Source organism: Simochromis diagramma, unplaced genomic scaffold (genome assembly GCF_900408965.1).
Source record: "Simochromis diagramma unplaced genomic scaffold, fSimDia1.1 OVJJ01000685.1, whole genome shotgun sequence".
In the NCBI taxonomy this organism is placed as follows: Eukaryota; Metazoa; Chordata; class Actinopteri; order Cichliformes; family Cichlidae; genus Simochromis; species Simochromis diagramma.
Genome location: NW_024387477.1, coordinates 5,464,439 through 5,489,906, shown reverse-complemented (window position 1 = coordinate 5,489,906; position 25,468 = coordinate 5,464,439). Strand labels below are relative to the sequence as shown.

General features: G+C 42.7%; 2 protein-coding genes across 10 annotated transcripts in view; both read left to right on the top strand.

Annotated features, from left to right (window-relative positions):
* ablim3 (actin binding LIM protein family, member 3) overlaps nucleotides 1–20,257 on the top strand; it is a 44,618-nt gene extending 24,361 nt beyond the window's left edge. The window contains exons 4-23 of one of the 8 annotated variants that reach the window (XM_040016568.1): nucleotides 2,680–2,795; nucleotides 5,667–5,793; nucleotides 5,940–6,033; nucleotides 8,375–8,462; nucleotides 8,578–8,636; nucleotides 8,795–8,866; nucleotides 10,973–11,134; nucleotides 12,093–12,122; nucleotides 12,247–12,373; nucleotides 12,950–13,045; nucleotides 13,374–13,424; nucleotides 16,205–16,321; nucleotides 16,496–16,566; nucleotides 16,819–16,987; nucleotides 18,104–18,133; nucleotides 18,413–18,468; nucleotides 18,670–18,736; nucleotides 18,840–18,850; nucleotides 18,950–19,030; nucleotides 19,125–20,257. In XM_040016568.1, coding sequence (XP_039872502.1) covers nucleotides 2,680–2,795; nucleotides 5,667–5,793; nucleotides 5,940–6,033; nucleotides 8,375–8,462; nucleotides 8,578–8,636; nucleotides 8,795–8,866; nucleotides 10,973–11,134; nucleotides 12,093–12,122; nucleotides 12,247–12,373; nucleotides 12,950–13,045; nucleotides 13,374–13,424; nucleotides 16,205–16,321; nucleotides 16,496–16,566; nucleotides 16,819–16,987; nucleotides 18,104–18,133; nucleotides 18,413–18,468; nucleotides 18,670–18,736; nucleotides 18,840–18,850; nucleotides 18,950–19,030; nucleotides 19,125–19,238 — 1,738 coding nt within the window. In that variant the 3' untranslated portion in view covers nucleotides 19,239–20,257. Of the gene's footprint in view, nucleotides 1–2,679; nucleotides 2,796–5,666; nucleotides 5,794–5,939; nucleotides 6,034–8,374; nucleotides 8,463–8,577; nucleotides 8,637–8,794; nucleotides 8,867–10,972; nucleotides 11,135–12,092; nucleotides 12,123–12,246; nucleotides 12,374–12,949; nucleotides 13,046–13,373; nucleotides 13,425–16,186; nucleotides 16,322–16,495; nucleotides 16,567–16,818; nucleotides 16,988–18,103; nucleotides 18,134–18,412; nucleotides 18,469–18,669; nucleotides 18,737–18,839; nucleotides 18,851–18,949; nucleotides 19,031–19,124 lie in introns of all 8 variants that reach the window. The other 7 variants (XM_040016567.1, XM_040016565.1, XM_040016573.1 and 4 more) reach the window with 7 other exon arrangements.
* Nucleotides 20,258–21,978: 1,721 nt separating this feature from the next.
* afap1l1a (actin filament associated protein 1-like 1a) overlaps nucleotides 21,979–25,468 on the top strand; it is a 28,900-nt gene continuing 25,410 nt past the window's right edge. Inside the window, exon 1 of one of the 2 annotated variants that reach the window (XM_040016563.1) lies at nucleotides 21,979–22,338. In XM_040016563.1, coding sequence (XP_039872497.1) covers nucleotides 22,311–22,338 — 28 coding nt within the window. In that variant the 5' untranslated portion in view covers nucleotides 21,979–22,310. The remainder of the gene's footprint in view (nucleotides 22,339–25,468) is intronic. The other variant, XM_040016564.1, reaches the window with a different exon arrangement.

Here is a 25,468-nt window from a genome sequence, read left to right as displayed (position 1 = left end):
GCAAACAGATTGTGGAGGCACTGAATAAGAAACGCATGACTGTTTTTTACTTTTCGGCTATGAGTCACTATTTTCAGCCTCAAGACCTGAAGTGACGCAGCAAAAGTTGCATCTTTAAAAACAAGAATTGGCTAATTGACTGACTTTTTTCATGGAGGATTTAATAATTAACTCATGATTCATCTTCTGAATGTCAGCAAATGTGTGATTGGAAAGCTCAAGTGTAGGAAAGATAGAGAGCTGACCTGGTGTATCGTACTTTTAGGTTTAGTAAAAGTAGGTCATCTCTCCTATGAACTCCATCAGTGTTCATGTTAAGCTCCTTCAGAATGAAATCTCAGCATCAATGTTGGCTCCTTTCTTTATTTTATTTAACCGTGTCCCTCGCTTTCGCTTCAGAGCATGCTGCATATATGGGATAACCTGTCTCTCATTTGCACCCTCTCACTTGCTGACTGGTTTTTAATGTGTTGTTTACATTATAAGGATCTTTACTAACAGTATCCAGAGTAAATCATATTGTAGTGGTTTACACATTCCCCTAACAAGCGAAAGATCCCTGCTTTGATCCTGGGAAAAGACACAAATCCCTTGCGGGGTTGCGTTCGGAAGGGCATCAGGGCGTAAAAAATCTGACAAATCAAACATGCAGAGTTACCTGCTGTGGCGCCTCCTTGTGAATAAGCGAGCAGCCTTTTAGCTTACTTATAGTATCGTCTTCCAGTAGAGTAGAGATTGTTGTCGGGTATCTGCTTGACATTGCCTGATAAACACACATTCTGACCCAGCAGCTGTGGGCAAAAGACAAAAAACAACCCCCCACCCCCCTCCAAAAAACTGAAATGATACCAGCAGGACAGAGACAGGCAGTGGAGCAGCGCTGGCAGTGACAGTGATGTGTGTGTATGTGTTGTCAGTGTATGTGGAGTAAACTAGAAGAGACAGCAAGAAGCCAAAGGGTGAATCTCTTCTTTCGTGCTCCGTCTGCCCCCTGTCACATTGCTGACTGTTCCATCTTGTACGTCCTTTCTTCCCCTCATCTTTCACTCCTGTCTTCCTTCTGGACGCACCTCCTTTGCTCTTGCTTCTTCTTCGTCATTCGCATTATTCACAAATAATAATCTTTGCGCTCTTTAATCATCAGCCACATCGCCCTCTCTTCCTTTGTCTCCTCATCATTATTCCACTTTGACTTCTTTGTCATCACTGCTTCAGCTTTAATGGAGTCCGAATGCAAGTTTCACTTTTGCACGTGAACGTATTTTTAACGCAGTGGTGATCAAAGCAAGAGGACATACCCCTAAAGCCAGAAATAGCTTTACTTTTTTGGCCAGTTAAGAAAAAGAAAGCATTAAATATGTAAACAGAGTAAATTTTTAAAGCGCTGCAAAGGGCTGACAAGGCAAGAGTGTCTTGAGGGAGTGAGAGCAACACACAGGTAAAGACAAGGTCACAAATGCGCGGAGATGCTTTTCTGCACCATCACAGCATTTCTGGTGCTTCGTTCTGTTGAACTATACAATGTGAATGCTATGTTCAGACATGTAGAAGAGATTTAGTCTGTCGTGCTTGGAGCTGGACACAAATATTCGCATGGACACATGTCTGAATTTTAAAATGTGCAGTTAACCTCTGGAACAGCCGAAGAGTGACATTCAAAATAAAGCCTTAGTGAAATCACTTTCCAGCAGCTTGTGTTTACCATAGCTTTTGTTGCATAATTTGTGTATCTGCAGCTCAGCTCTCATGTTTGGATGGTGCCCTTTTGTGAATAAAATAAATGCACAGAGGAGCAAGTCTCGAATATGTTGTTAGCAAAGACACACAGAGAGAGAAGACTTTATACATGGTCTGAGCACCTTTAAGTGACTACATGGATGTGCTGCACTCATGTGTGCTGACTGGGGCCTCTACTGGAGACTCAAGCCTCCCTCTGGGTCTTGGCTCCGGCTCCAGGGCTCGGTGGGGGAGTAAAAGGATTACTGCCATCTATGTTTTTTACACAGCCTTCTCTAAGCCTTTTAGCTCCCCATTCATTCTCATATCGTCCCTGGTCATAAGGAAATCAATCTTTCTCCTTGGAAAGGAGAGGAAAGCGAGTCAAAACAGTGCATTGTGATGTGGCAAATTTGATTTCATTGGTGTTGCCTGGTTGTCATATTCTCCGCCTGTCAGCAGGCACATGTTTTTGCTCTTCTTTCTTTCTTTGAAGCCTTGAAAATGGTGACCTGGTGGCGTCAGTGTAGGGAGGGCAAGCTGGATGGCTAGACTGAGAGAGCAATAGGCAATTAAAATTAGTATGCGCTCCACAAAGTCTCCCTAATAAGTTTTTATTCTCACTGAGAGAGCCAGTTTTCCTTTCAGAAGCCTGTCGCATTATCGCCTCTTTAATCACAGAGCAGCCAGGTGCTCCTGTAACAATCAGCATCCTATTAACTCATCATCACAACAGTTTGCAAATGTATTTTCAGTTTCATAGAGAATGTCGGACCGCATTTAGCTTGTGTCAGCAGGATTATGGCCTGTCTGTCACCGAATCATGTCTCTGCCAGCACCCATTTGTTATTTCAATGAATACAGTAGACTTGGATGTAAACACAGAATTACTGCAGGCGTTTTAACGCCCATTGTGCTCCGCTTTCTAATTCTCTTGTCTGTCTTTTTTTTTTGCCTCCTCAGTAAACCCTTTCCAATCGGAGACAGGGTGACGTTCAGTGGAAAGGACTGCGTGTGCCAGCAGTGCTCCCACACACTTGTCAAGTCAAATGAACCGATCAAGATCCACGGGCCCAGCCGTAAGTCCAGCGCCCACCCCGCTCTGTCCGTTCTGTTTAGGGCCACCAGGCGCTACGGTGCGCTAAAGCTAATGCGACATGTCCACGAAGCCTACTTTGCTCATTTAGCTAATCGTGTGTCTGTCAAATCAGCGGAGTGACCTGCCGCGTTGATCTGCCAGCTGAGAATTATGCAACACAAACAGACACATACTCCACCTGCCAATTTCCAACATACAGGGTTTAGTGGTTTTGTTCACTGCATGCTCAGATTTATATCATATAGTTGTTTATTAACAGGAATCATGAGCCTGCTACCATGTGTGTTACTAGATCTTTGACTGCATATAAAAAATGAATCTAGCCTTAGTGATGTTGGGTTTGTGACTGTTTTATAGACTCATTAAGTTAATGTCAAAGTGCTTTAATCTCACATTCTATCTGAAGGGCACCAGATGGCGATAGCTATAACTACAAAAAGACTTCCAGTCCTATTGAACTGTGTCTTGTGAACAAGCTCTTGCTGAGTCAGTCACTCATTTCGAGTCAGATTGAATAAAAAATGTGGTCTGTTTTTTAATCTCAGTCATACTGTGTTTTAAAATTTAGGATTATCTGTGGTAGGAAACCACTAATGGCTAATGGTTTGTCATGGTTTGAGCAAGCAGTTAGACCAAGATGGCAAAGGTGTTAACGCTCATCGTCTATGATAAAATCTGAGGATGAATGACAGGAAGTAGAGACTAAATTTTTTTTTAAGATGGTTGGTTTATTCCTGGTACCAGAGCTGGATGATCTACATGCAGTAGCAGAGAGGAGTTGGTGTTTAAGCTCTGTCTTGGAAGTCTCCCACAGTCTGCACAGTCATCCTGCTGGCAAGAGTAGCCCACTCAGAAAAAGTCCTAATAATGACAGAATATTTCAGCGAAGGTCACAGAGAGCTCCTCCTTCCTCAGTTCATTCAGATATGCGTAATTCCTCCTTCTGCAAATCCTCCACAACTGTTATGCAGGAATTTTCCAGAGGGATTATTAGTAAAGTTATTTTTCTCCTTCTCGTTATTTAAAATGACAAATTACTATGATAGAGCAGCAGGATAGTGACTGATAGTGAATCATTTGTTAAGCATAGCATACAGACAGCAGTCTGCTGCTCAGTGACTGTGCAGTAACAACAGATGGCGTATAGGCAGTGAACAACAGTCCTCCCCAAATTGCTCCATTCAGCAGAATAAAAATCGAACAGCTCCCCAGGTACATGTTCATCACTCTGTCTTATGAGGATGCAGTGTGTGTGGACGGTATAGGGCACACGCACTAATGCACTGCCTCATTTTGCATAACGATCGGGATATTTAAGAAGGTAAATAAACGCTTAGTGTGCAGAATTCTTAGAGGGAAAAAAAGAAAAAAAAACAGAGCTAAGTAATTATTAAAGTTTTCTCATGCATACACCAGTGGAAGCAAAATATAAAGAAATGAGGGGCGACATAAGATTTTTTACACAGTGCTGTAATTTCATTTGCTGAGCCTTCTTAAGGATTCGAATTCATTTCATTCAAGATTTTAACGTGATATATTACAGTGGGGTAAGAGCTTAGTGTGTATGACATGAATCCAACTTCCCCAGTTTTGTTGGGCACCTTTGTTGCGTATCAGCCCCCTCGCCTACTCCTTTCATTTTCTTTTCACACTACCCACACAATAACAAACACACCACCTTACATGATTGATGAGGCTATATGTTTTGGGTCATAAGCAGTTACTTTTTTAAAAGCTTTTTTGTGGCAATTTCTGCACTTTGAGAAGTGTGTATTCACACACGTTCACCAAAAAACCAATTATATATATAAAAAATGAAATTAAAACTGAATGTATTTTAAGGTCTGAGCCAGGTGCGCATGGCTAAATAAGGCAAGTTGTGTGAAGAAGAGCCATACCATTTACCATTTAAAAAAACTGCTTTGACATCACAGATAAAGCCGTGGTGGGCAGCAACATTCCTGCATTATTTATTGTACATTTTTATGCGTCCATAGCCGGCTGCTCTTTATCACAAACATTGGTACGTACTTTTAGATGATCTAATACCTATTTCATCCAGTGGCTAAAATTAGAGGTGTATAATGACTCAGTAGAAGAACGGTCTGGGACTAAAATCCCAGCCTTTTACACTCAGCACAATCACCACTAAATCACTTTTTAAGATTGATTTGGACGCCAGAAACCCAGCCTGCACTGTACACTGCAGTTTTTCACTACAAAACACAGTTTGTCTTGGCTAACGAAGCAGACTGGAGTGGTCCCTAGAGTGACTTACTCTCATGTGCAACAGAGCGGGTCAAAAAGGTTAAGCTATAGCCAAGCGTCCATCTAGTACAAACAAACAGAGGGCTGACCCTTTTTTAAGCCTCCCGACGCTCCTGTTGGTCAGTAACACCTGCTGAAGCATCTTTCTGAGGGCAAAACCGATGTATGTGCTCTATGCTTGTATAATCAGCAATTAAGCTAATGTTGCATTCCTTACTTATCGGCTTGCCCGTATCTCTTAGTTTAACTAGTGATAGAAATTTTAATAAAAACTTTTAATTTAACAATTTTGCCTCCCTGTCTCCTTTTTTTTTTTAACCCGTACACTTTTTGTTACTTTCCCACATCCCCTGGACCTCTTAGGGGAGTGTAAAAAGCACAGTAGGTTTTATTTAAGGTGGTGGCAGTGATGAAAACTGCACTTAGTAGCTCAGAAAGTGCTTAAAGATGTACACTTAGTCCTTGGGCTCATTTTGCCTTTCTCTGTCTCTTACAATTTCTACCACTCCACAACATTTTAACATCTTATCTCTCTGCTTCCCTCTTTCTTTCCCTCCCTTTTCCTTTTCTTTTTTTTCTCCAGACTGCGCTGGATGTGGAGCCGAGATCAAGCAGGGTCAGTCTCTCCTGGCACTTGACAAACAGTGGCACGTCAGCTGCTTCAGATGTCGGACGTGCAATATGGTCCTCACTGGAGAGTACATCAGCAAGTGAGTGTGTAAAGGGAAGGAAAACAGAGAGAAACAAAATGCCCAACAACTGCTCTGTCCTTCTTTATCTGCGGTTTCCCCAAGACAAGGCAAATTGTGTCGTTGACACTCTACAAGCAGTTTCTTTTATATGTTCTATGTTGCAGGGATGGAGTGCCATACTGTGAGGCAGATTACCACGCCCAGTATGGGGTGAAATGTGAGACCTGCAGCAGATACATCAGTGGAAGGGTTTTGGAGGTGAGAACGGAACCAGATGTCAACATTAGATGATCCCACCGCAGCAGCAGCACAGAAATCCAAATTGGAGTGAACCGCGGAGCGTAATCAGCGTTATCGTAATTGAACGGCCGCGTCGCACGTCCTCTGCGGAGTTTAAGCCCCGCTGCGCTTCAGGGAGTGACCGACTTAAGATTGAGGGGGTGATAAAACATTTTGTGAAGCTTTACTAAACCGAAACCAATTGAGCTGCACCACGTTGAGCGCGCCCGACAGAACATCCAAGCAGATTGACTGTTTCTACTTGAGGTCAAAGAGAACACAAACCACCCTCCACTCTGAGGAGGTTAAAAAAAAAAAACTAGACTGAGGCACAACTTTGTGAAAAGAACGGAGACAAAAAGGGAGTTTAAAAAAAAAGATCAGAGGCTAAAAAGTGAAGGGTGATGTCAGAGGGAGACACAGAAAGCGGGATTAAAAATGCACAGAGTGAAGCAGTTTTTTAAGAGATTGCAGAAGGAGTCAGCAGCAAAGGATCTACAGCAAAGAGTTAGGAGTTGGGCTTAAGAAAGAAGTGAAGGGAGAGTAATGAGGAGAGCAGGGCTGGAAATAATGAAAGTGATAAAGTGCAGATGCTAATTAAATGTTTTGGAAGAGTCTCTGGTGGGCGTCTTGCGTCTGAGGGGACTTGAGGAAAGGGAGCAGATGTAGTAAAACTTTGTCAGACGCACACACAAACACACACATGCACATACAGGGTCTTGTTGTCCCTTTGCTCCTTCGCCTGTCAGAATAGCTGGTGTAAAGTGCTTTGTTCCTGACTGTCAGCCTCTCTAGGCTATTTATAGACATGGGGACATGTCAGCCTTCATGCTGCAAGACTCTCTCTCACTTTCTTTTCCCACTGCATCTGTGTCGTTTGTTCTCTGAACATGTGTATCTGCGCTCGCTTGCATTCGGTCTTCTGTCAGTATCTGATCACATAATGATGCACTTCTTTAGGATGCAGAGTGCATCTAGACTGACTCAGGGGAAGTCTCATGCAGAGGTTTGTAGCCCTACACATGCAAAAGGCAGTTCATTAAGGATAAGAAAAACTTAGGAGCTGATTATTGGCACATTGACAGATACCAATAAGTCGCACAGACGTCTGTTTAAAAGTGTTGCTTTCATTTATGCTGTCCGATGGCAAACACTCGGATTAATCTCTCTGCGTCTGTGTCGATAATTAGACTTTTTTTTCCCCACGGCGCATCGCTTCCGTTTAACTTAACACAGCCAAAGGTTGTTAGTTTAATGAGTAGTTATATAGAAGATGGAGGAGGGGAGACATAAAGGGGGAAAGTGGAGGGTGGAGGATCATAAAACCGTCTTTCTTATGTTTCACTTAATGTCTCAGTTTGGCAATAAATTTAGCAGCCTGTTAGTGCCACCACAGAGGTTCCTCATTTGAGATGGTAACAGCATTTGTTTAACTGATACCGTTTGGCCACCGATAGTAAACGCTCCACTGCTTGGAAAACAGACAGAAGTGCTGCATCCTCCCCCTTTCGTAGTAACCTGAGCAGATAGGGAGCGCGGTTAAGATGTGTCTCGGAAACAGCTGAGCGTCTTGCTGCACAGTGGCAGTTCTTGGAGGGAGCTCGCTCATCAGGTGCAACCGATTTCTTGGAAATCCAGTAAAAACGTGCGATTTATGAACACCAGGAAGATTCAGTGCAGCTTGAAATGATATAAAGTACCTCACTGTGCACACAAACACACCCACTTTAACTTGCATGCCGTGGGAGTTCAGCTGACACAGTTCAGGTCTCCTCGTCTGCAGTGCCTCTATAAATAGAAATTCTCGAATGGTGCGTTTAGGGAAGGCAGAGGTGATGGGATGGGGCCACGCCTCGGCCATCAGCCCCGCAGGGTTGCATGTGAGAAACATCAGGAGTGTGATCACTTTTCTGTGTCCATTTCAGCTGCACCGTGTGCTTGGATTTATCCCCTCGAGGCACCTTGCATGTTCAAGGGCATATTTCACGCTCACATGTCCTTCACTTACATGATTCTGTATTGTACATACACATGCATACACATGCTTCCTCATGTGACTGACCTACGGGGATCTTTGCTCTAATTATGTCATAGGGAGAGAATGGGTGGTTTCTAGCATGCTGATGAAACAGCTTCAGGCAATCCACTGGTCTCCTAATACTTTCTCAGGCTACCGGTGGCCAAATAAAGCGCATAAAAAACATATGGAAACAGTGACCTGCTCTGCTAGGCGGGGTGCGATTTTTAGATTAGCCCTCAATCTGTGAAAATCCTTGTGGCGATGATTTACGTTCAGCCACGTCCTCTCCTCATCACACAGGCAGGAGGGAAACACTACCATCCAACCTGTGCTCGGTGCGCCCGCTGCAACATGATGTTCAAAGAGGGCGAGGAAATGTACCTGACAGGTCGAGTATTCACACATATGCATGTTTTAGATTGTGCTCACCAATTTTAGAAAACGCACGGCATGCGGGGAACACCCAGCAACTGTGTGACTGCCCTCTTTCTCTTGCTCCTCAGGATGCGAGGTGTGGCACCCGTTATGCAAGCAAGCAGCGAGAGCAGAGAGGAGACTCAGGGTGAGCTGGAATTTCAATTCAGTCTTTGTGTTTACGGAGCACTAGTTTTAACAGTTCTAAGAGCATTTGACAGTGGTACAGAGAGAAGCCCACAGATATAGAGTGAAACTTCCTCACTATGTGAATTAACTCCCTCTTTGTCTGATTCTAACCCACAGCACAGACGCATGTCCGAGGCCTCCATCTCTCCCCCGGGCTCCTCAATAGGCTCTCCCAGTAGAGTTATATGTGTAAGTAACCTGTGCAGCTTTTAGTCACTTTTGGCTGCCACACTGCCACCGAGCCTACCTTTGAAGCACCTTTGCTACACTAGAATCACGAGCACTATGCTTAGGCTTGAACAGTCAAGCACAAAATAAGAGAGGCTGCTCGCTCCCTTGGCCTGTTCACTTTGTCTGTGTCCTTAACCTCTGTTGTCACTGCTGATGTGCCAGACATCCCATTAGATTTGAAATAAAACAACTGCGGTGCGACTGAACTCCTGTCGTTTAGTCTCAAGGGGTTGAACTGCATTGCTTCATTTATTGTTATACACATTCCCATGTTTTCAGGGGGCGGTTCAAAAGTTCAAATTCATATAAGCATTTTATAAACTGATTATTTTATTTTATTTTGCTTTAATGACAAAAAACTGTTTTGGCTGCAAGGACCGCCTGAAGTCTGGAACTTAAGAACTGCCAAAACAATGGGTTTGCTCCTTTTGCAAAGCTTTGTCGGTCCTTTACTGAATCTCTCTCTTCAGTTTTATTTCAAATCAAATGGCAAAATTGTGGAAACAATGTGTCACTGTCTTCAACCTGACTGGATATTCCATGCTCATTTTCAATATTCAATGACCAAAAAACACTCTACTCATTATACACTAAGTAAAAAAAATTAAAGGAACACTTGTTAATCGGAGTGTAGCATCAAGTCAGTTAAACCTCTGTGATATTGATCTGTTCAGTTAAATATCAGAGGGGGTTGGTAATCAGTTTTAGCTGTTTTGTGTTAATGAAATTAACAACTAGAGTGGCAACCCTCAAAACAGGAATGGTTTTACAGCTGGAGGACAATGATATTTTTTTCTGTCATCTGCTTTCTCACTGTTTTGCATTTGGTTATGGTCAGTGCCACTAGGGGTAGCATGAGGCGATTTCTGGACCCTACAGTGGTTGCATCTCAATATGTACCAGAAAGTTTGCTGTGTCTCCCAGCACAGTCCCAAGAGCATGGACGAGTTCCAGGACAGAGTTACTGTAGGAAAGCTGGACAGGGCCACAGAAGGTCCTTAACCCATCAGGAGGGCTGATATCTGCTGGTTTGTGCAAGGAGGAACAGGATGAGCACTTTCAAAGCTGCAAAATGACCTGCAGCATGGCACTGGCATGAATGTCTGATCTAAAGACTGTCCAGGAGCTCAGTGATGCCCTGATGGTGCCTTCCAGATCTGCAAGGAGATCCTCCAGGCACCATCTGTCATGTTATTAGCAGCCTGCCCCAACATACAAACCATACAAACTACTAAGTGCCCCTTTGACTTACTGGAATATAATTTAATCAAAATGGACTAGCCTGTTGCATCATTTTTTAACTTTGATTCTCAGGGCGTCTTTGAATTCGGCCCTCTGTAGATTGATAATTGTCATTTCCATCAAACGATGTGGCATCCTTTCGTTTCTAACACATTACAGAGTCCATGTTGGTTTAGATATCCAGCATGATCTCCCCCTCCAATCTAATGTGTTGTCAAAGTGTTCCTTTAAGTTTTTTGAGCAGTGTTTATGCTGAAAACCACATCAGAGTGTCAGCCAGGCCTTATGTTTTGTTTAGTGCTTAGCAGTTGCACTTGTAAGTCCTGCCTTTTTGGCTGTCTGAATTGTTGCTGTATATCACTGCAGTATTAGCATGTCAGGGGTTATCTGCATGCAAGCAGGAGTCACTGCTCCTTGCTCAGCCCTGCCCTGCCCTGCTCTCTTCTCATAATCAATGACCTTTCTGTTTAAGGTGATGGATGAGGGGGAAATGCAGTGTAAGCACGCTTGTCATCCATACTGTCTCCACGCTTCCTCCCTCTCTTTCTCTCTCCTGCTGTCTGTGCTTCCTCTGCTTTCTCTCTGACATATGCTGATATCCTGAAGGTCAACAGCTTATAGTGCTGTCAGCTCCTGCAGCGTGTTCGTTTGTACCTGTGTGTTCCTCATCAAGTTTTCTCTGCCCCCCCTCGACGGCTCTCACTGTTTCACGATCTGCTTGCTATCACTGGTGAAGTTCTCATTCATTGTCCATGTGGTTGATGTTGGGTCTTGTTGCTGTAGCGCTGTCTTTTGGTGGGTGTATGTGTGTCCTCTCTCCAGGCCAGAGTGGAGAATGAGATCCTAGATTATAAGGACCTAGCTGCCCTGCCAAAGGTCAAAGCCATATATGAGGTCCAACAGCCAGACCTCATATCCTCCTCATACCAGCCGTACCACAGATACATCTCTGATGACAGACTAGACACTTACAGCTATGGGGAGGTACTGCAGCCACACACTCCAGGTCAAACACAGCGTTGCACTCGTCACTCGTCTGTTTTCAGGAAGATCAAAAGTCGGTGTCGTGCAGTTTGATTGGGCATATTTTGTTAGTTTTCGATTTTTTTTTTTCTGTTTTTGAAAAATAATCCCAGAAATTATTGATATTTGTTTTGGTATTTGACTGATGTGATGTTTACAGAAGTACTTTTAAAGGTGAAAAACAATCAAACTGTCTTTTGTGGATGAGTGAACTGTTTAAAACATTTGACCTAATTTTTTTTACATAGCAGCCAGTTATTTGTAGTGCAAATGTGCAATTAAATGTAAACATACTTACAGGAAATTATGTTTTCATGATTAAAATTTTGATTATATTTCATGCTACTCTCACATCTGTCTTCTCAAGAAGAAAGAGCTTGCAGGTGATCGGTTTGGGTTTTAAACAGCAAACCTTGCAAGCTTCAACCAAGAAATAATGCATGCTAACCCTCATTTGGATTTTGCAGTCTAAAAAGAAGATAAATAGCCACTTTCCCAGACAATGGATTAAACCTGGTCTTTGAAAAAACAGAAAAGAAAAATTAAACTGAAAGTAGTCTAGACTCCGTGTCTGGGAAACTGAGCAATAAAGTTTTAATCAGTCAGCTTTTGAAATCTATGAAAGAGGTATGGAAGAGGATTACAGCCACAGATTCAGTTCAGCATCTTGAGAAAAAAATCACAATTTACAATTTTTTTTCCATCCTGACATTTTTCTCAGAATTATTACTTTAGTCCTACAATCTCATTTTTGTTTCCTACATTTGCATTCTGAAAACAAAGTCATGAAGCCCTATTTTCTTTTTTCTTACTTTCTTTTCTTTAGCCCCTCTTCTTCAGAGTGGTTATCTAAGAAACTGAGTGAGTTGATTTCATTAAAATTTTAAACTTTAATTGTCTTTTCCTGTCTCCCCTGCAGTCACTTGGGACTCTCTCTCCCTATTCTCAGGTAAACACTCTGAATGTAGCAGTGAATGTAGTACAAGTTCACCCAAGTGAGCTGTTGTCATTTCGGTGAGCTGTGTGTCTGTTTGCTCGTCTTTCACCTGACTTGCTTTGTTTGTCCCTTTTAGGACTATGACAGCCTAGATATAAAGCAAAGGCGGTGCTCCAGTCCCGGCTACATCGACTCACCAATTTATAGTCGCCAAGGCATGTCACCCATCATGCCTCGCTCTCCACAGCACTATGGCTACCCTGGTAAGATGTCTGTTTTAGAAAGTTTGGAAACCAGCTGCTGGAAACTTCATTAAGTCACATAACAACTAAGTAATAATCTTTTAATTAGAAGCTCCTGTAGAAGTTGTAGCCACATAGTTAGCATACAGACAATGAATAAACTCAACTGTGTCGTCCAACTAGTTGCACAAAAGCAAAATGTCAAACTATTCCTTTTACTAGAGATCAAAGTGTTTGTCATTTCCATCTGTCATTGCCAGTTAAGACAAATAGCCCCTAATATATTTGTACTAGGGACAAATATCTGCCACAGTAGCTGCTTGACTGTCACCTTTGCTGCAGTTGCTCCTTGGCTATCATTTCATTTAACTCTTACACATGTGCATTGAGGCTGTAATTACTAATTACAGTTCTAAACAGCCCTCTATGCTGCTGATAAGTCAATAACCTTTGTTGTTACACAAGTAGAAAGGTTACTGAGTGTCACCTTGTAATTTTAAACACACTTTTGAGTTGTTTGGCTTTCATCTGCATGTGCTGATGCCTTCCTTCATGCTCGTGTTTCCTTCGCTGTGATTGGGCCATGGCTGGCTGCAGGCTCTGAGAGTGGCAGGAGTTCACCTTATTATAGCCAAGACGGGCGACCAAGCACACCCACCACAAACCAGCCCCCTAAACATTTTCATGTACCAGGTAGGACTCCTCATCTCCTCACATTCACACTACTCTCAGATTTATTTATTTCTTTTTTCACTTCACAGAGAAGATTTCATCAGCCATTATTCACTGAAGGAAATCCTTTAAAAAAGGTCATATTAAGTTCCTCAGGAGTGAGCGTGTGTGAAAATGTGAAAGTTGTATATTTATACAACACATAATCAATCTGGCATATTCTTCCCCTCATACTGCATATTTACTTTTCTTTACAATCATCCCTCCTACCTCGCCTGGCAGTAGTTCACATCCTCTCCTCCTTTACTCCTCCATGTTTCACGTCTTCATCTCCTCTTTCTCTCCTCAGCCACAGGGGATCCCAACATCTACAGGAAGCCTCCCATCTATAAGAGAACGGGTACAGTGCAGTTAGTCCTGCCTTAGCCTGCCTGTCCTTCTGTCAGTTTTAGTCATGCTTTGTTTAACCCGATGTAGATGTGTTTACCGGCCTCTCGCCATTCAGCTTCGAGTAGTGTCGATGTTCCAGCTGTTCAGTGAAACCGAAGCCTGCACTAACAAAAACAGCAACGATTAGAAGTGCTAGAAAAAGCACAAAAGGGATAGAGTTTTGACTTGCGCGGCTCGTTCCAAAGTTGAGGAAGGGGATCAGTCAGACTTCTCGCATTAGCGGCGCTGAGTGAATATAAAAGAGAGATGTTTTAGTGTGCATGCCACAAGCATATGAATATGCCTGCTACCGCGCGCAGCTCCCGACAGGTTCTTGTTGGCAAATAGTGCTGGAACGGGCCATGAATGAAGTGAAGGTTGCTCAGGCGTGAGAAGCGTTGAGTACAGAGGGCTCTGAGGACAACACAGTTCACCAGAATAGAACAGAACAATGGAACAAAGCGCACTGGAAAAACTGTTTTGTAACAGAATTTTAGATTTGCTGTGGAGTCTTCTTTTATTTGTCGGCCTTGCCTTTTCTTTTTTTTCTTTTTAATGTGGGCTTAAACCATTTGTTACAAGTGTTCCAGCTCTAGAAAACAAATAGACTTGTTGTTTAAAGTCTTTATTACGTTCAGATAGCATGGTGGTGTGGTTAACACGAGATGCTGTTTTTTGGGGGATTTTCTTTTCACAAGGCCCAGCAATTAAATGCGCTTGAACTTTCTGGGTAGTGTGCATCAGTAACAGAGTCTCTTTCATTAAACTGCATTTTAAAGGCCTTTTCAGCTGAGAGTCATAAGACCTCTTGATTGAGGACAGTCTTATCTCTGTTGTTGTCCTGCATGCTTTTCCGTGCTGTGCGTGTATGTGTGTGTGTGTGGGGGTTAGTTAGTGAGCAGCGTGTCGACTCCCGTCACCCGTCAGCGTCTCTGTTCTAAAAATTAGTACATCACTGGTCACGATGCTGCCTCGCGCAGTCCTTTACACACGATTAAGAAAGTAGCATGTACTGTAATTGGCAGCCTTTGTTAGCTCGCCTTGTTTGAATAATGACATTTAACTCATACATCAGTGATATTGATCCCTGTGCTTCATGTCTTCCTGAATAGCCATTGATTAACACGTTCTCTTGTGTCAGCGCCAAACACACCCCATGTAAACCCAAGGCCACAGCAGATACATGTGCTTTAGATTTGCTTTGTTCGCCAAATGCCAGTTATGTACTAATCAGTTAGCACCCAGTCATATACATGTATGCCTTCCGTGTGGGTAGCAAAGCACTCGCATTGGATGCTCCAATAATGTTGCCCTTTATCTTTGCACCTCTTTTTTTCTTTTATTGCATCCAATCACTTTTACTCACTTCCCTCCACCTTCTGCTCCACTTTACCCGGTGACCTTGCCTCTGTAAGTATCTCCCTCCTTTCACTGTTTCAGTTACCGTCAGTGAATAGATACAGAAGTTCATTTGTCTTCATGCGTGTGTGTCACTGTATTTCGCATTCAGTGTTGTGCAGCCATACTTCCTCTGACAGAAGTATCAAGAGCGTCAATATTGCTCTGAATATGTGTTGGTGTCGTGCATCGTGTACATGGGAATTCAATGGGCCATGGATTGGATCTGGCATGGCTAATGGCTAACAGAGTGAAGAGCGATCTATGCGACATTACACCGCATGTCACTCCCATTGACTTCCGTTGACTATGCTTTAGTGCAGAGTGGCATCAATATCGCTGCCTCACACCATTCGTGAAATGAATGTGAGCCTCAGGCTGAGCCGTAACAGAACTCCCTTTTTAATGCCGGCTATTTTCCCGCCGTTGGCCGGAATATTGATCTTCTCTGACAAGAGCGTTGGATATCATAAGTGTGAAGCTGTGGAGTGAATGCGCTTCATCGCTGTACGTCTTTGTGACGCTCATTAAGATGTTATTGTTAGTGCGCTGCTGGTGCGTGCCGTCTTAAAGCAATAGTTTGACATGTTGGGAAATTTCCTTTCACACTGAGAGCAAGATGAGAAGATCAATACCAATCTTGTTAAGTATCTGTCTGTTCAATATGAAGCCAGGAAACATCTTCGCTTAGCTTGACAGAAAGAGTAGACGCAGGGTGAAGCAGCTAGCCTGGGTCTGTAAAACGCAAGGCCCTAAAGCTCATTAACAATCTAGTTTGGGTAATTCATTCAGAAACCAAGCACCATATCTTTCCTGTAGTTTATAGACACTAGGAGTACGCTGCTGCAAGCCAAGAAATAATCCACATTTATTTTAATTTCTCCACTCTGGTGTTGCAAGATCCTGTTTATATCTGGTTTCTACTAAAACCAGAGGATTGTCATCATAGTGAAGTTTCCAGCCTTTGTGCTAAGCTGCGATGACCCTCTAATAACATAGGTGGGCAATTAATTTTCCCAAGGGGCCACATGAGAAACCGGGACTGTTTTTTGAGGGTCGCACCAATAAGCTGAACTCAGTTCTCCTCATTATTAATTTTCTCTTTATAAGCTTGTTGATGTATTTCTTCACAGCAGTCCTGACTTCTCATGTGGCCCTTTAGGAAAATTAATTTCCCACCCCTGCTCTAGTGACTCCAGAATCATATTGAACTAACAGATATAAGAATGGTTTATAATTTCCCATCTAGCTCCCGACCATAAACTGAACAGGCAAACTATTCCTCTAACAGGCCAGTTCTTTTGGTTCTGCCTCTTTCTCTCTTAATTCAAACAGACAATCACGTGGATGCAGCCACCAAAAGCAGGACCAGTGAGGACATCCTCAGATCCTCCAGACTGTCTACCTACTCTCCAGAGCCATACAGCCAGTCAGAGTCTGACTACTACCCCTACAGCAGCTCCCCCAGGGGTACGAAACACTGCTGTTTCACTTATTCAGAGTGTACCGATGGCACACATGGGAGAGCGGTTCATTTTGTAGCCATATTGTCATGTTTATCCATTTACTCGCGCTGTTGCTGTGCTCCCCGCGAAAGTGCAAAATTCATAAAGGGAATCTCTTTCATCTCTTTTCCTCTCCCAGCCTATCGGGCGCCGAGAAGACGCTTCTCCACGGGAGGAGATGAAGAGACTTGGAGTCACGGTCTTCAAAGAGTAAGAGCTTCATAATTTTCTCTCTTTTCTTCAACGTCACACTGAAGTAAGTCCCCACCTCAAAAAAAACGAAAAGAAAGAAAATCACCCATAAATAAATAAATGCACTTTTTTTTAATCGCACGGCGCCTGTGCCGTCCTCCTTATTTGCTTCTCTTGCTCTCTTTCTCTGTCTTTCGTTTAATTCTACAACGCGTCCTTCATTGTTTCCTCTCCACCTTCTGCTTCTCTCCTCGCCCTCTTTCCTCGCAGATTGGGAGTGGCATCGGGAGGATGATTCTAAAGGAGGAGATGAAAGCCAGATCTGGTTCCTATGACAACGACCCCTGGGGCAGCGCGAGGAATTCTCGTAGCGGGAGCAAGGAAACACTGAACACAACAAGCTATGGCACCACGGCGTACAACAACACCATCAATGGCTGTAAGGATCCACCTATCCCACCCACCCCCACACCCCCAGTACATCCGCCTCTTTTGTCTGCTGGTTTCTTCTGTTTCAGCAGGTTTATGACTGTCTTTCTGTACAGCCCTATATGTTGCCACAAGGGTTTTTTTATGAGCCTCAGTATGTCGCCGGCGTTGTGAGGGCGAGGGCGATGAGGTTTGCGGATGCAGGTCACAGAGGGTCACGGCCGCTGCTGGAGGCTGGGTGGTGTATTGAGATGGAACGATGATGAGTGTGCTTAACAGCTGTGGTAGGCCAGCGGCAGGGGCAGATGTGGCCTGTCAGTGTTGGAGGGATATCTGATCACACTGATTAAGAAAATTTCAAGCTAACTGAAACAGAGTGCTCAACCAGGTGTGCTGAAATTCCAGATGTCACAAAGTCACATGCCGACTTGTTTCTCTTTGTAATAGTCGCACTTCGCTGCTCATACAGTGTATAAACTACTGGTTATTTTATCCTCTGACATTCAGCCTCACCTCATCTCTATCAGACAGGTTTTTTTCCTGCTCCCTTTGCTTTCTCTCTCCAAAATTGTTCCATATGGGTGGATCTACCCTTCCATCTACCCCTGCATCTATGTGATTCTCTCACTCTCACAGCTGGTGTCCCATATCCTGTTTTATTTATGAGCGGTAAGATCTCTCATTAAAGCCGCTTCTCAAATGGGAGTGAGCGGGGCTGAATGGGACTCGGCTCGCTGGTGGTGTTTGAAAGGCAACAAAGGCTTGTAACTGTGCAAGCTTGGGTGTTGCAGTTAGATGTTGAAGCATGTAGTGTGTTTTTTGCACACTTGTGCATCTTATTTTTCTCGTTTTTTAAAAGATGCTTGCATGTTCCCTGGCCTTATTGCCCCTTTGATGTTTTGTGTTCCTCGCAGGGCTTGATGAATGTGGAACTTGCCCCCCTTTTTTCTTTAATTCCTCTTTTTGTCAAGCCTATAAAAGACAGATTGATGTCAAAGCTCCACACTTATTTTCCCTGATGAGGTTTTTCATGAATTTAGATTAGGCTCATGTGCTGCAGCATTTATTGTTTTATTATTGTTGTTGTTTTTGTGACAGGTAATCGTATCATCTGTTTATTTTACAGCTCCTCGGTCACAGTACAGCACCGATAGCGGTAAGTTCATCTGCAGAGCGTTTCAATATGTGGCTCTGATTTATTTAAATAGCTGTTTTTTTTTAAGGCATCAGTTTATTATTGATCTTTTCCTGCTAGTTTTAATACTTCTTCGACCAGCATCATTTGCACACATCTGGAGCTCTAGGGATATTTTTTGTTTTAGGTTAGGCATGAGCGCCATCTTATGGCGCCAGAATGAATGAAAACAACTGAACATTTAAGCAGCTCATGGCTAGACTGATATCATGCTGATGTGTTTTCTTTTTTCTGCTTCAGATTTTGTTTGTAAGTCAGCTTCACTACCGGGATATGGCCGCAACGGCATCCAGCGGGTGAGATCACACTGAACCTGGCAAAGCATGAATAGCTGTGACATATTCTATCATACATATTATTTGGCTTAATTCAAATAACTCTTTTGGCCCCTTTCACTTTTCATTATTACCTTCGGCCAGCTTTCAAGCTGTTTTATTAGTTAATTCCCCAAAGCTCGCTGCTCTTGTTAATCTCACTGTCCTACTCTGTTCCTGCAGCCTCAGAGTGCAGATTGCTACCAGTACCAATATGACAGTGGCAGCGAGGTCAACTGGGGAAGCAGAGGTAATTTAATATGAATTAAAAACACCTTATTAGAGCCAAGCAATTAATCTAACATGCTTTTTTTCAATTGCACTGACTTCATTCTCTCTCTCTTTTCTCCCAGCAGAACACAAAGTAAGGCTTTTTTTTTTTTTTTTTTAAATAATGAAATTCCACTCCTTTTGTACCTGGGTATCTGAAATGTGTGCGTGTGTCCTTTCCTTTATCCTGCAGATTTACCCCTATGAGTCGCTCATCGTCACCACCAGAGGGCGCAACAGGCTGCCCAAAGATGTAGACAGAGCCAGACTGGAAGTAAGTTAATGAAATGAGACATAAACGGCCAAAGAAATCCCAAAACCATGACTAGAATTTGAGACTTAATTTCTGCTATGATGTGTTTTTCCAGCGCCACCTGTCCCCAGAGGAGTTTGTCCAAGTGTTCGGTATGACCGTGGAAGAGTTTGACCGGCTGGCTCTGTGGAAGAGAAATGAACTGAAAAAACAGGCGCGACTGTTTTAATAACATACAGACGTGTGTTGAATACTGCCATAGAGTCGGAGACGGACTAACTGTAGGAGGGGACGGATAGAAACGAAGACTCCTACACAGTTACACTGCCATGCCCGAGAAACCTGTTCTACATCCCCTCACGTGATAAACCAAATTCTGGTCCCACCAGATGGACTCCTGGGATACCGAGAGACATTATGCACGCTGGACTGATAAACTTGTGTGCAACTTGTGTGGGGTGCAAGCAATAGAGACTGTCATACAGTAGTGTTTTGCTTTTGTTAAGCCTAAAGGATGAAGGATGGCGTGACCGTTAGTGACCAGAGCTGCAGTAGTAAAACATAATGAGGAGAATTTTGGCTTTGCCTTATTTGTTACGCTCTCTTAGGTATGACTGTGCAGCACCAGCAATCTGAATGAGTAGAATGTAGGTATAGCATATCATTTATGACACTTTATCAGTGAGAATGACTAGATGAAAAAGAGTGTGAGCCTGCGAGCATCGCTTTGCTTTTTTTTCTCTCTTTTTTTTTTGGCTTAGGGATGCATTTTGTTTACCTGTGCCCCTGTTTTCTTGCTCTCTCACAGAAACTAAGAGACCTGTAGTTTACAACAATTGATTTAGATATGAAAACCAAATTGAGAACGCAAATGTACAATTTATCAGATCACTCTGGTTAAACTTGTCAAAGATCACCAATAGATTCATCTCACTGTGCAGCTGTGCGATAACCTAAAAGAATGTGCAATCACGGCGGTTCTGTCCTTCTGCTTTTCTACCCGTTGCAATAGAACAATGACTAAATGTTTTAGGATGAGAGTTGTAGTCATCCATTTGCATTTGCTTTTTATTTATATACTTTTAGAATGGTAATCTAATAATTTTGTAGCTCCAGAGATTATATCACTCACAGATAAAACACTCTGCAAAGGATTTAACGTGCCGACAAAGATCCAGGGTTGTTGAAGACTTTGAATACTGTTATTTTTGATTTTTGTCACTAAAATTAAACTTCAAATCAAAACCAGCCTCCTCTTTTTTATTACTTTACTAGCTACACTTTTAATAGACTGGAATATTTGTTTTAGGCAACTGCCCTTATTTGCTTTCCAGGTGCTTGTGTAAGTATGAAGACTGATACAACCAGAGCCTGTTCACTTCCTGTTAATGCCAGCTGGGGTGCTCAGTAGTACTCACTGCATAGAGTACCAACAGTGTCGAGCCATCCCTCATTTCTTCATGTTTTATTTCAAAAGACTCAGACTCTCTGGTAATTTGGTCTTGAGCAATAGTTATCCAGCCTTTTGAAGGGTGTTTTAACTGTTTGTTTGTTTTTTGTTTCCTTTTTTTTCACTCATTTTCAGTCATGCCACAACAGCAGTCACTTCAAGATGCTTTACATTGTAAGGTAAAGACACCAGAATAATACAGCCTCTACAGCTGTCTATATAATACGGTAGAGGCTCTGTCGTGGTTTCGGGCTCCCTTTCAGCCAGTGGTGTTGGGGATTTTGCTAAAACTGATTGAATCATGAAAGAAAAAAAAGTACTGTCAGATTGGTATTCTTCAGCATGAAGATCCGAAACACTGCCAAAGCAGTAAAAACACATCTTTAAAGAAAAACACACAATGGAACACTATGAGTCATGGTTTGGCCTCCCCAGAGCCCAGACCTCAACATTATTGAAGCAGTGTGGGATCATCTTGACAGAGAACAAAACAAATGCAACCAACATCCAAAGAAGAGCTTCGAAAGTCCTTCAAGAAGCCTGGAGAACAGTTCCTGAAGACTACCTAAATAAATCACAAGAAAGCTTGGCTATGGCTGTGTTGAAGAATCAAGGAGGTCATACCAAATATTGACTTTCAAGCTTGTTGGAATTACACAAACTCTGCTCTTGCCTTATATACTGTAGTTCTACATATGCTTGCCCGTTTCAATAAATCACTGCACCTCTTTCCTAACAATCCCAACGGATCAAGATTGCACAGTAGTATTATTTATTAGTTTCACGAATCTAGTACTCGTCATGTGTCTGAAATGATTCCTTTTTTCTCATAGCAAATCCTAGCATTCTGCTAATGCATGCTGATTGGTCAGCTATGGATTTAGGAGATTAAATGTTTTCCTTAATGGCACATTTTTTCCAAAAAGATCAATACAACAGATATCACTGTCATAGTGTGTTCAGAAAAAAAAGAAAAGAAAAATAAAACAGTTTTCTAGAGGTTAGGATCAGTGGTCCTGTGAGACTGCTATCTGGAGGCCTGTGTTAGAAATTGTCTGCACTTTGCTTATCTGAATTGTGAAATCATGGCAACGTCAAAGAGTGACTCATGGTATGCCTGTGCGATTGTGCCTTGCTCTCGCAGTTGTCTGTTTTGTCAAAACCCTTTATGAAAAACTCTACCTTTACTTTACTGCTATTTTTATTTGCTAACTATCAGGCAAGTCCCCTCTATGAAACAAGAAACTTGGAGTTAGACTTCTCTCCTATTTAAAAGGGTTTTATTCCCATTATATAGCTGCCTGGAAGCCGCGCGGAAATCCTTGTACCTATCTGGCTGTCCTTTCTTAAAAAAAATCTACTGCTTTTGACAGTAAAACATCTACTTGCGCAAGTAGAATAGCCAGCTGAAACTCTGCTCCCAGGCAAGTACAGACAGGGTCACATCATCATCTCTGCAACAGGTTCTTGTCTAAGATAAGCAAATAAGACATAATAGGCGCTTTAAGGGAGCAGCTAGGTGGGCTTGGCTTTGGACAGGGCCAGGCGAGTTCCTTCTCTTTGTTTAGCAGACTGCAGACGAAGAAGTGCTAACTTTACCCTTCAAGCACACTTGTAACCTTGTCAAACACGAGTCATTTGTGGCTCCGAGCTGTGCTGCTGAGACGGGAGCTTGGTGGCTTTAGGACCCAGCAGATCAGCGGGTGCCTGCTGCTGCTCTGTGTTGTATCCACTGTGGATCTATCAGCGGCGGCAGCAAGCAGCTCTCCACACGTCTTCACATGCTCGCTCACTCACTCATGGACCTGCAGTAGACTTAAGCAACTCTCACAGGGACAGCATCACAGCGCAATGGACACAAGCGGCCCCAAGTGTAAGTGTAAGCCGCTTTCTAATTCGTCAGCTAATTAAGACAAGCATGTGTTTGTTTATGGGAACTAATCATTTCTGGGAGACTGTCAAAGAGTGACACGCACACCCTTCCTCTCACACTTTTATCTGCGGAAATTCTTGTTGGGTTTTCTACTTCACTGAACCCAAATGTTTACTGCCTCATTTACCTTCAACAAACACTCACAAACATGTCATTTTAGACAAAGTAAATGTAAATGAACCAAATTGAGTAAATGTGAACTCATGTGGAGCATCTACAAAGATACAATTGTAGTCCACTTAAAAGGAAAAGAAAAGAAATAAAGCTGCTTTGGTCTCCCCCCAGCTGCTTGGACAACCAGGAAACCAAGTGCAGACCCAAGACCCACAGTTTGATTGTTGTTCTAGAAAGTGAATCTCACTCATCCTGAGTCAAGTCAAATATCTGGATGTGGAGATGAGATCTTTACAGATTGGGTGATCCTGCTAGTAATTGTCTGGTATTGGACGCCAACGGCACAGAATTCTTTTGCACAGATCTCCAGGGATATGCAGTGTTTTTGTGTGTGTGTTGAATAGCCAGAAATACAAAATGTGTTTCCATGCCATGTGTTTTCCCTTGGCGGGGTGCACTCGCACCCCCTGCACAGCAACATGTTTTCCCACTGTAACAAAAAGCATATACACTTGCCTCCGTCTGGGCTTTAGCTAAACATCAGAAGTGATGGCATTAATCAGGAAAGGTTTGACCAAGTGTAGCATTTCAACTAAGAACATATGGTCAAACCTGCAATGATTTAAGCTGGTGTTGCTGTTTGCTTTTAGAGCTGTGAACTCTCAAATGGTTTTCATCGACTTGTTGCCCGCAGCCAGGCAGGTAAACATGTGATAGTGATTATAACGTTCAGCTTAATGGACATTTTTACTCAGCTGACTGGAAATGAAAGAAAAGGGGGCAAAAATGCATGCCTACAAGAAAAACAACAATTCGTTTGGTCACTCCTGCCCTCCCGTCCTCAGTTTACCTCCTTTTCCATTCTTTGTGACTCTGTCAGCATATGAGGATTATGTTGATGTTAGCAGTGTTTTTGGTGTGGAGGCAAAGCATCTTAGGAAGGAAGTTTTTAGGGCTTGTCCAGATTTGCAGACGAGCAGAAAATCTCATCTGTCATTGCTATCTTTCTCAACAGAGAAACTCGTACAAACACACAAGAATGCATCTTGACAGACCGGGCTTTTTGTTTGTGTAAACACCACGAGAATAAACACTCCCCTGTCCCCCGCTTGCCTGCAGCTATTTATTTGATCCGTCAGATATGTTATAATGGGCTAATGAGCATTCGTAAAGTTTATAGCATGTCAGAAATGATAAAGATATTAGTAAAGAAGGTCCACTTCAAAACATCCTGCAAAGTGATGAACACTCTCCAGGAGGCTGACATCGATAATGTAGAGGAGTTCACAAGAGCTGAATCTTTTGTATTTGTGAGGAGCAAACTAGAAGTCAGCTTCAAGAACAGAAAGGTCAAATTAGCTCTGGGACTGCAATCTTTGGACAGACGACACTAAGATCAAAATTATAGAGAAAGGTTCAGGACCTGAAGTATATCTTTCAAAGCCCAGTAAATGCAGTGATGCATGGGTGTGTGTCTTCCAGTGGCATTGGATCACTAATGTTTACAGATGACGTGATAGGAGATAGAAGCAGCCAGAAAAATTCTAATGCTCTAAAGATTTATACACATCTTCTGCTTAGATTCAGACAAATGCTACAGAGTTGATGTGAAAGAGCTTCATGGGACACATGGGGAATGAGGAAGAAAACATACTGCAAAAGGCAAAACAGGGGTTTTTGTGTCACGCAGGAGTCAATCGCCACATCTTTAACTGATCAAGTTGCACTAAAAGCTAAAAAAGAAAAATCCAAGGCAGCAAAAATGTGCGGAACTGCTTTTGCAGTTAGAATTCATATGTTCAGATATCAAACTTGTAAAAGTTGACAAGTGGCAGGTAGGAACTTGAATGGTGTGAGCCAGCGACTGTCTGAGCCAGCTGCAGCAGCAGCAGTGTAACAAAGGTTTTGTTTCCACAGTCGACCTCAGTGAACAGTGTGAGAAGCAGAGCATTCAGGTGGGTGTGAGAAGGGTGAGGTCGTCCCTGCAGAGATGCATCGCAGCAACGGGGTTTGCCTGTGATTTAGCCCATCAGATATGATGAATTGAGGCTATTGTCAGAGCATGTGGAAGAACTTGTAGAGAAAAACAATAGACTATGGAGTAGAAAATGATGCAGAGAGAAATGCACAAGTTCACCACATGCAAATCCCTACTCCGTATATTCATTTCTGCTAATGTGACAGCGTGCTCCACATTCCACTGAGTACTATATGAAAAAGACAGCCAGTGTGTTGCAGGGCATCCATGCGCCCGTGCTTGTGTGCCTGTTGGAATGTCATTCCAACCCCCACCATCCTCTTAATATATTATTCACATAGGAAACGGCTCAGAGTAAGAAAATGTTTTTCTTTTCATAGAACTGAGTTCTGAGCACTGTTAGGAGACAACAGAGGTTTTAATTGGTATCGGTCGTATTAAATCACAATTTCAGTGGTTTCAGGTTAGCAGTGCAAAAGAGCACAATTAAAATGCTGCCCGCTTTCATCATCTATGCAGCGGTCAGGGGACTTCACTGTGTGCACATTTATGCAACACTTCCTGATTATCTGCTGGGTGATCTGCATTTTTATGTAACAAACAAAGAGTCCTTATACATTTGGCTTTTCTCCAGTATTTTACAACTTGGCTTTTTACCATTAGTTTTAGCAGCCAAAATGAGCAAAATCATAGCTTCCTATGACGTTGTCCTCCTTGCTCAACTTTCCAGTTGAGTTCGATGAGGTCAAGGAGGATTAACAACAATAAAACCATCCTGTGGTTCAGTTTAAATGTTGTTCGTTTAGTCTGTTTCGCATCCTGTTGTAAATGAAATAGCCAAACGTAACAAAGGACAGTTACAATGAATTCTACAGGCCATAAAATAGCATTCACCTTCATTTACAGTTCAAAAAACTCAAAGAAAGCTGCCTGTTCTCTGGTGCAAAGCTGTTTCCAGTAGAACTCTAGATCTTTTCTATGATG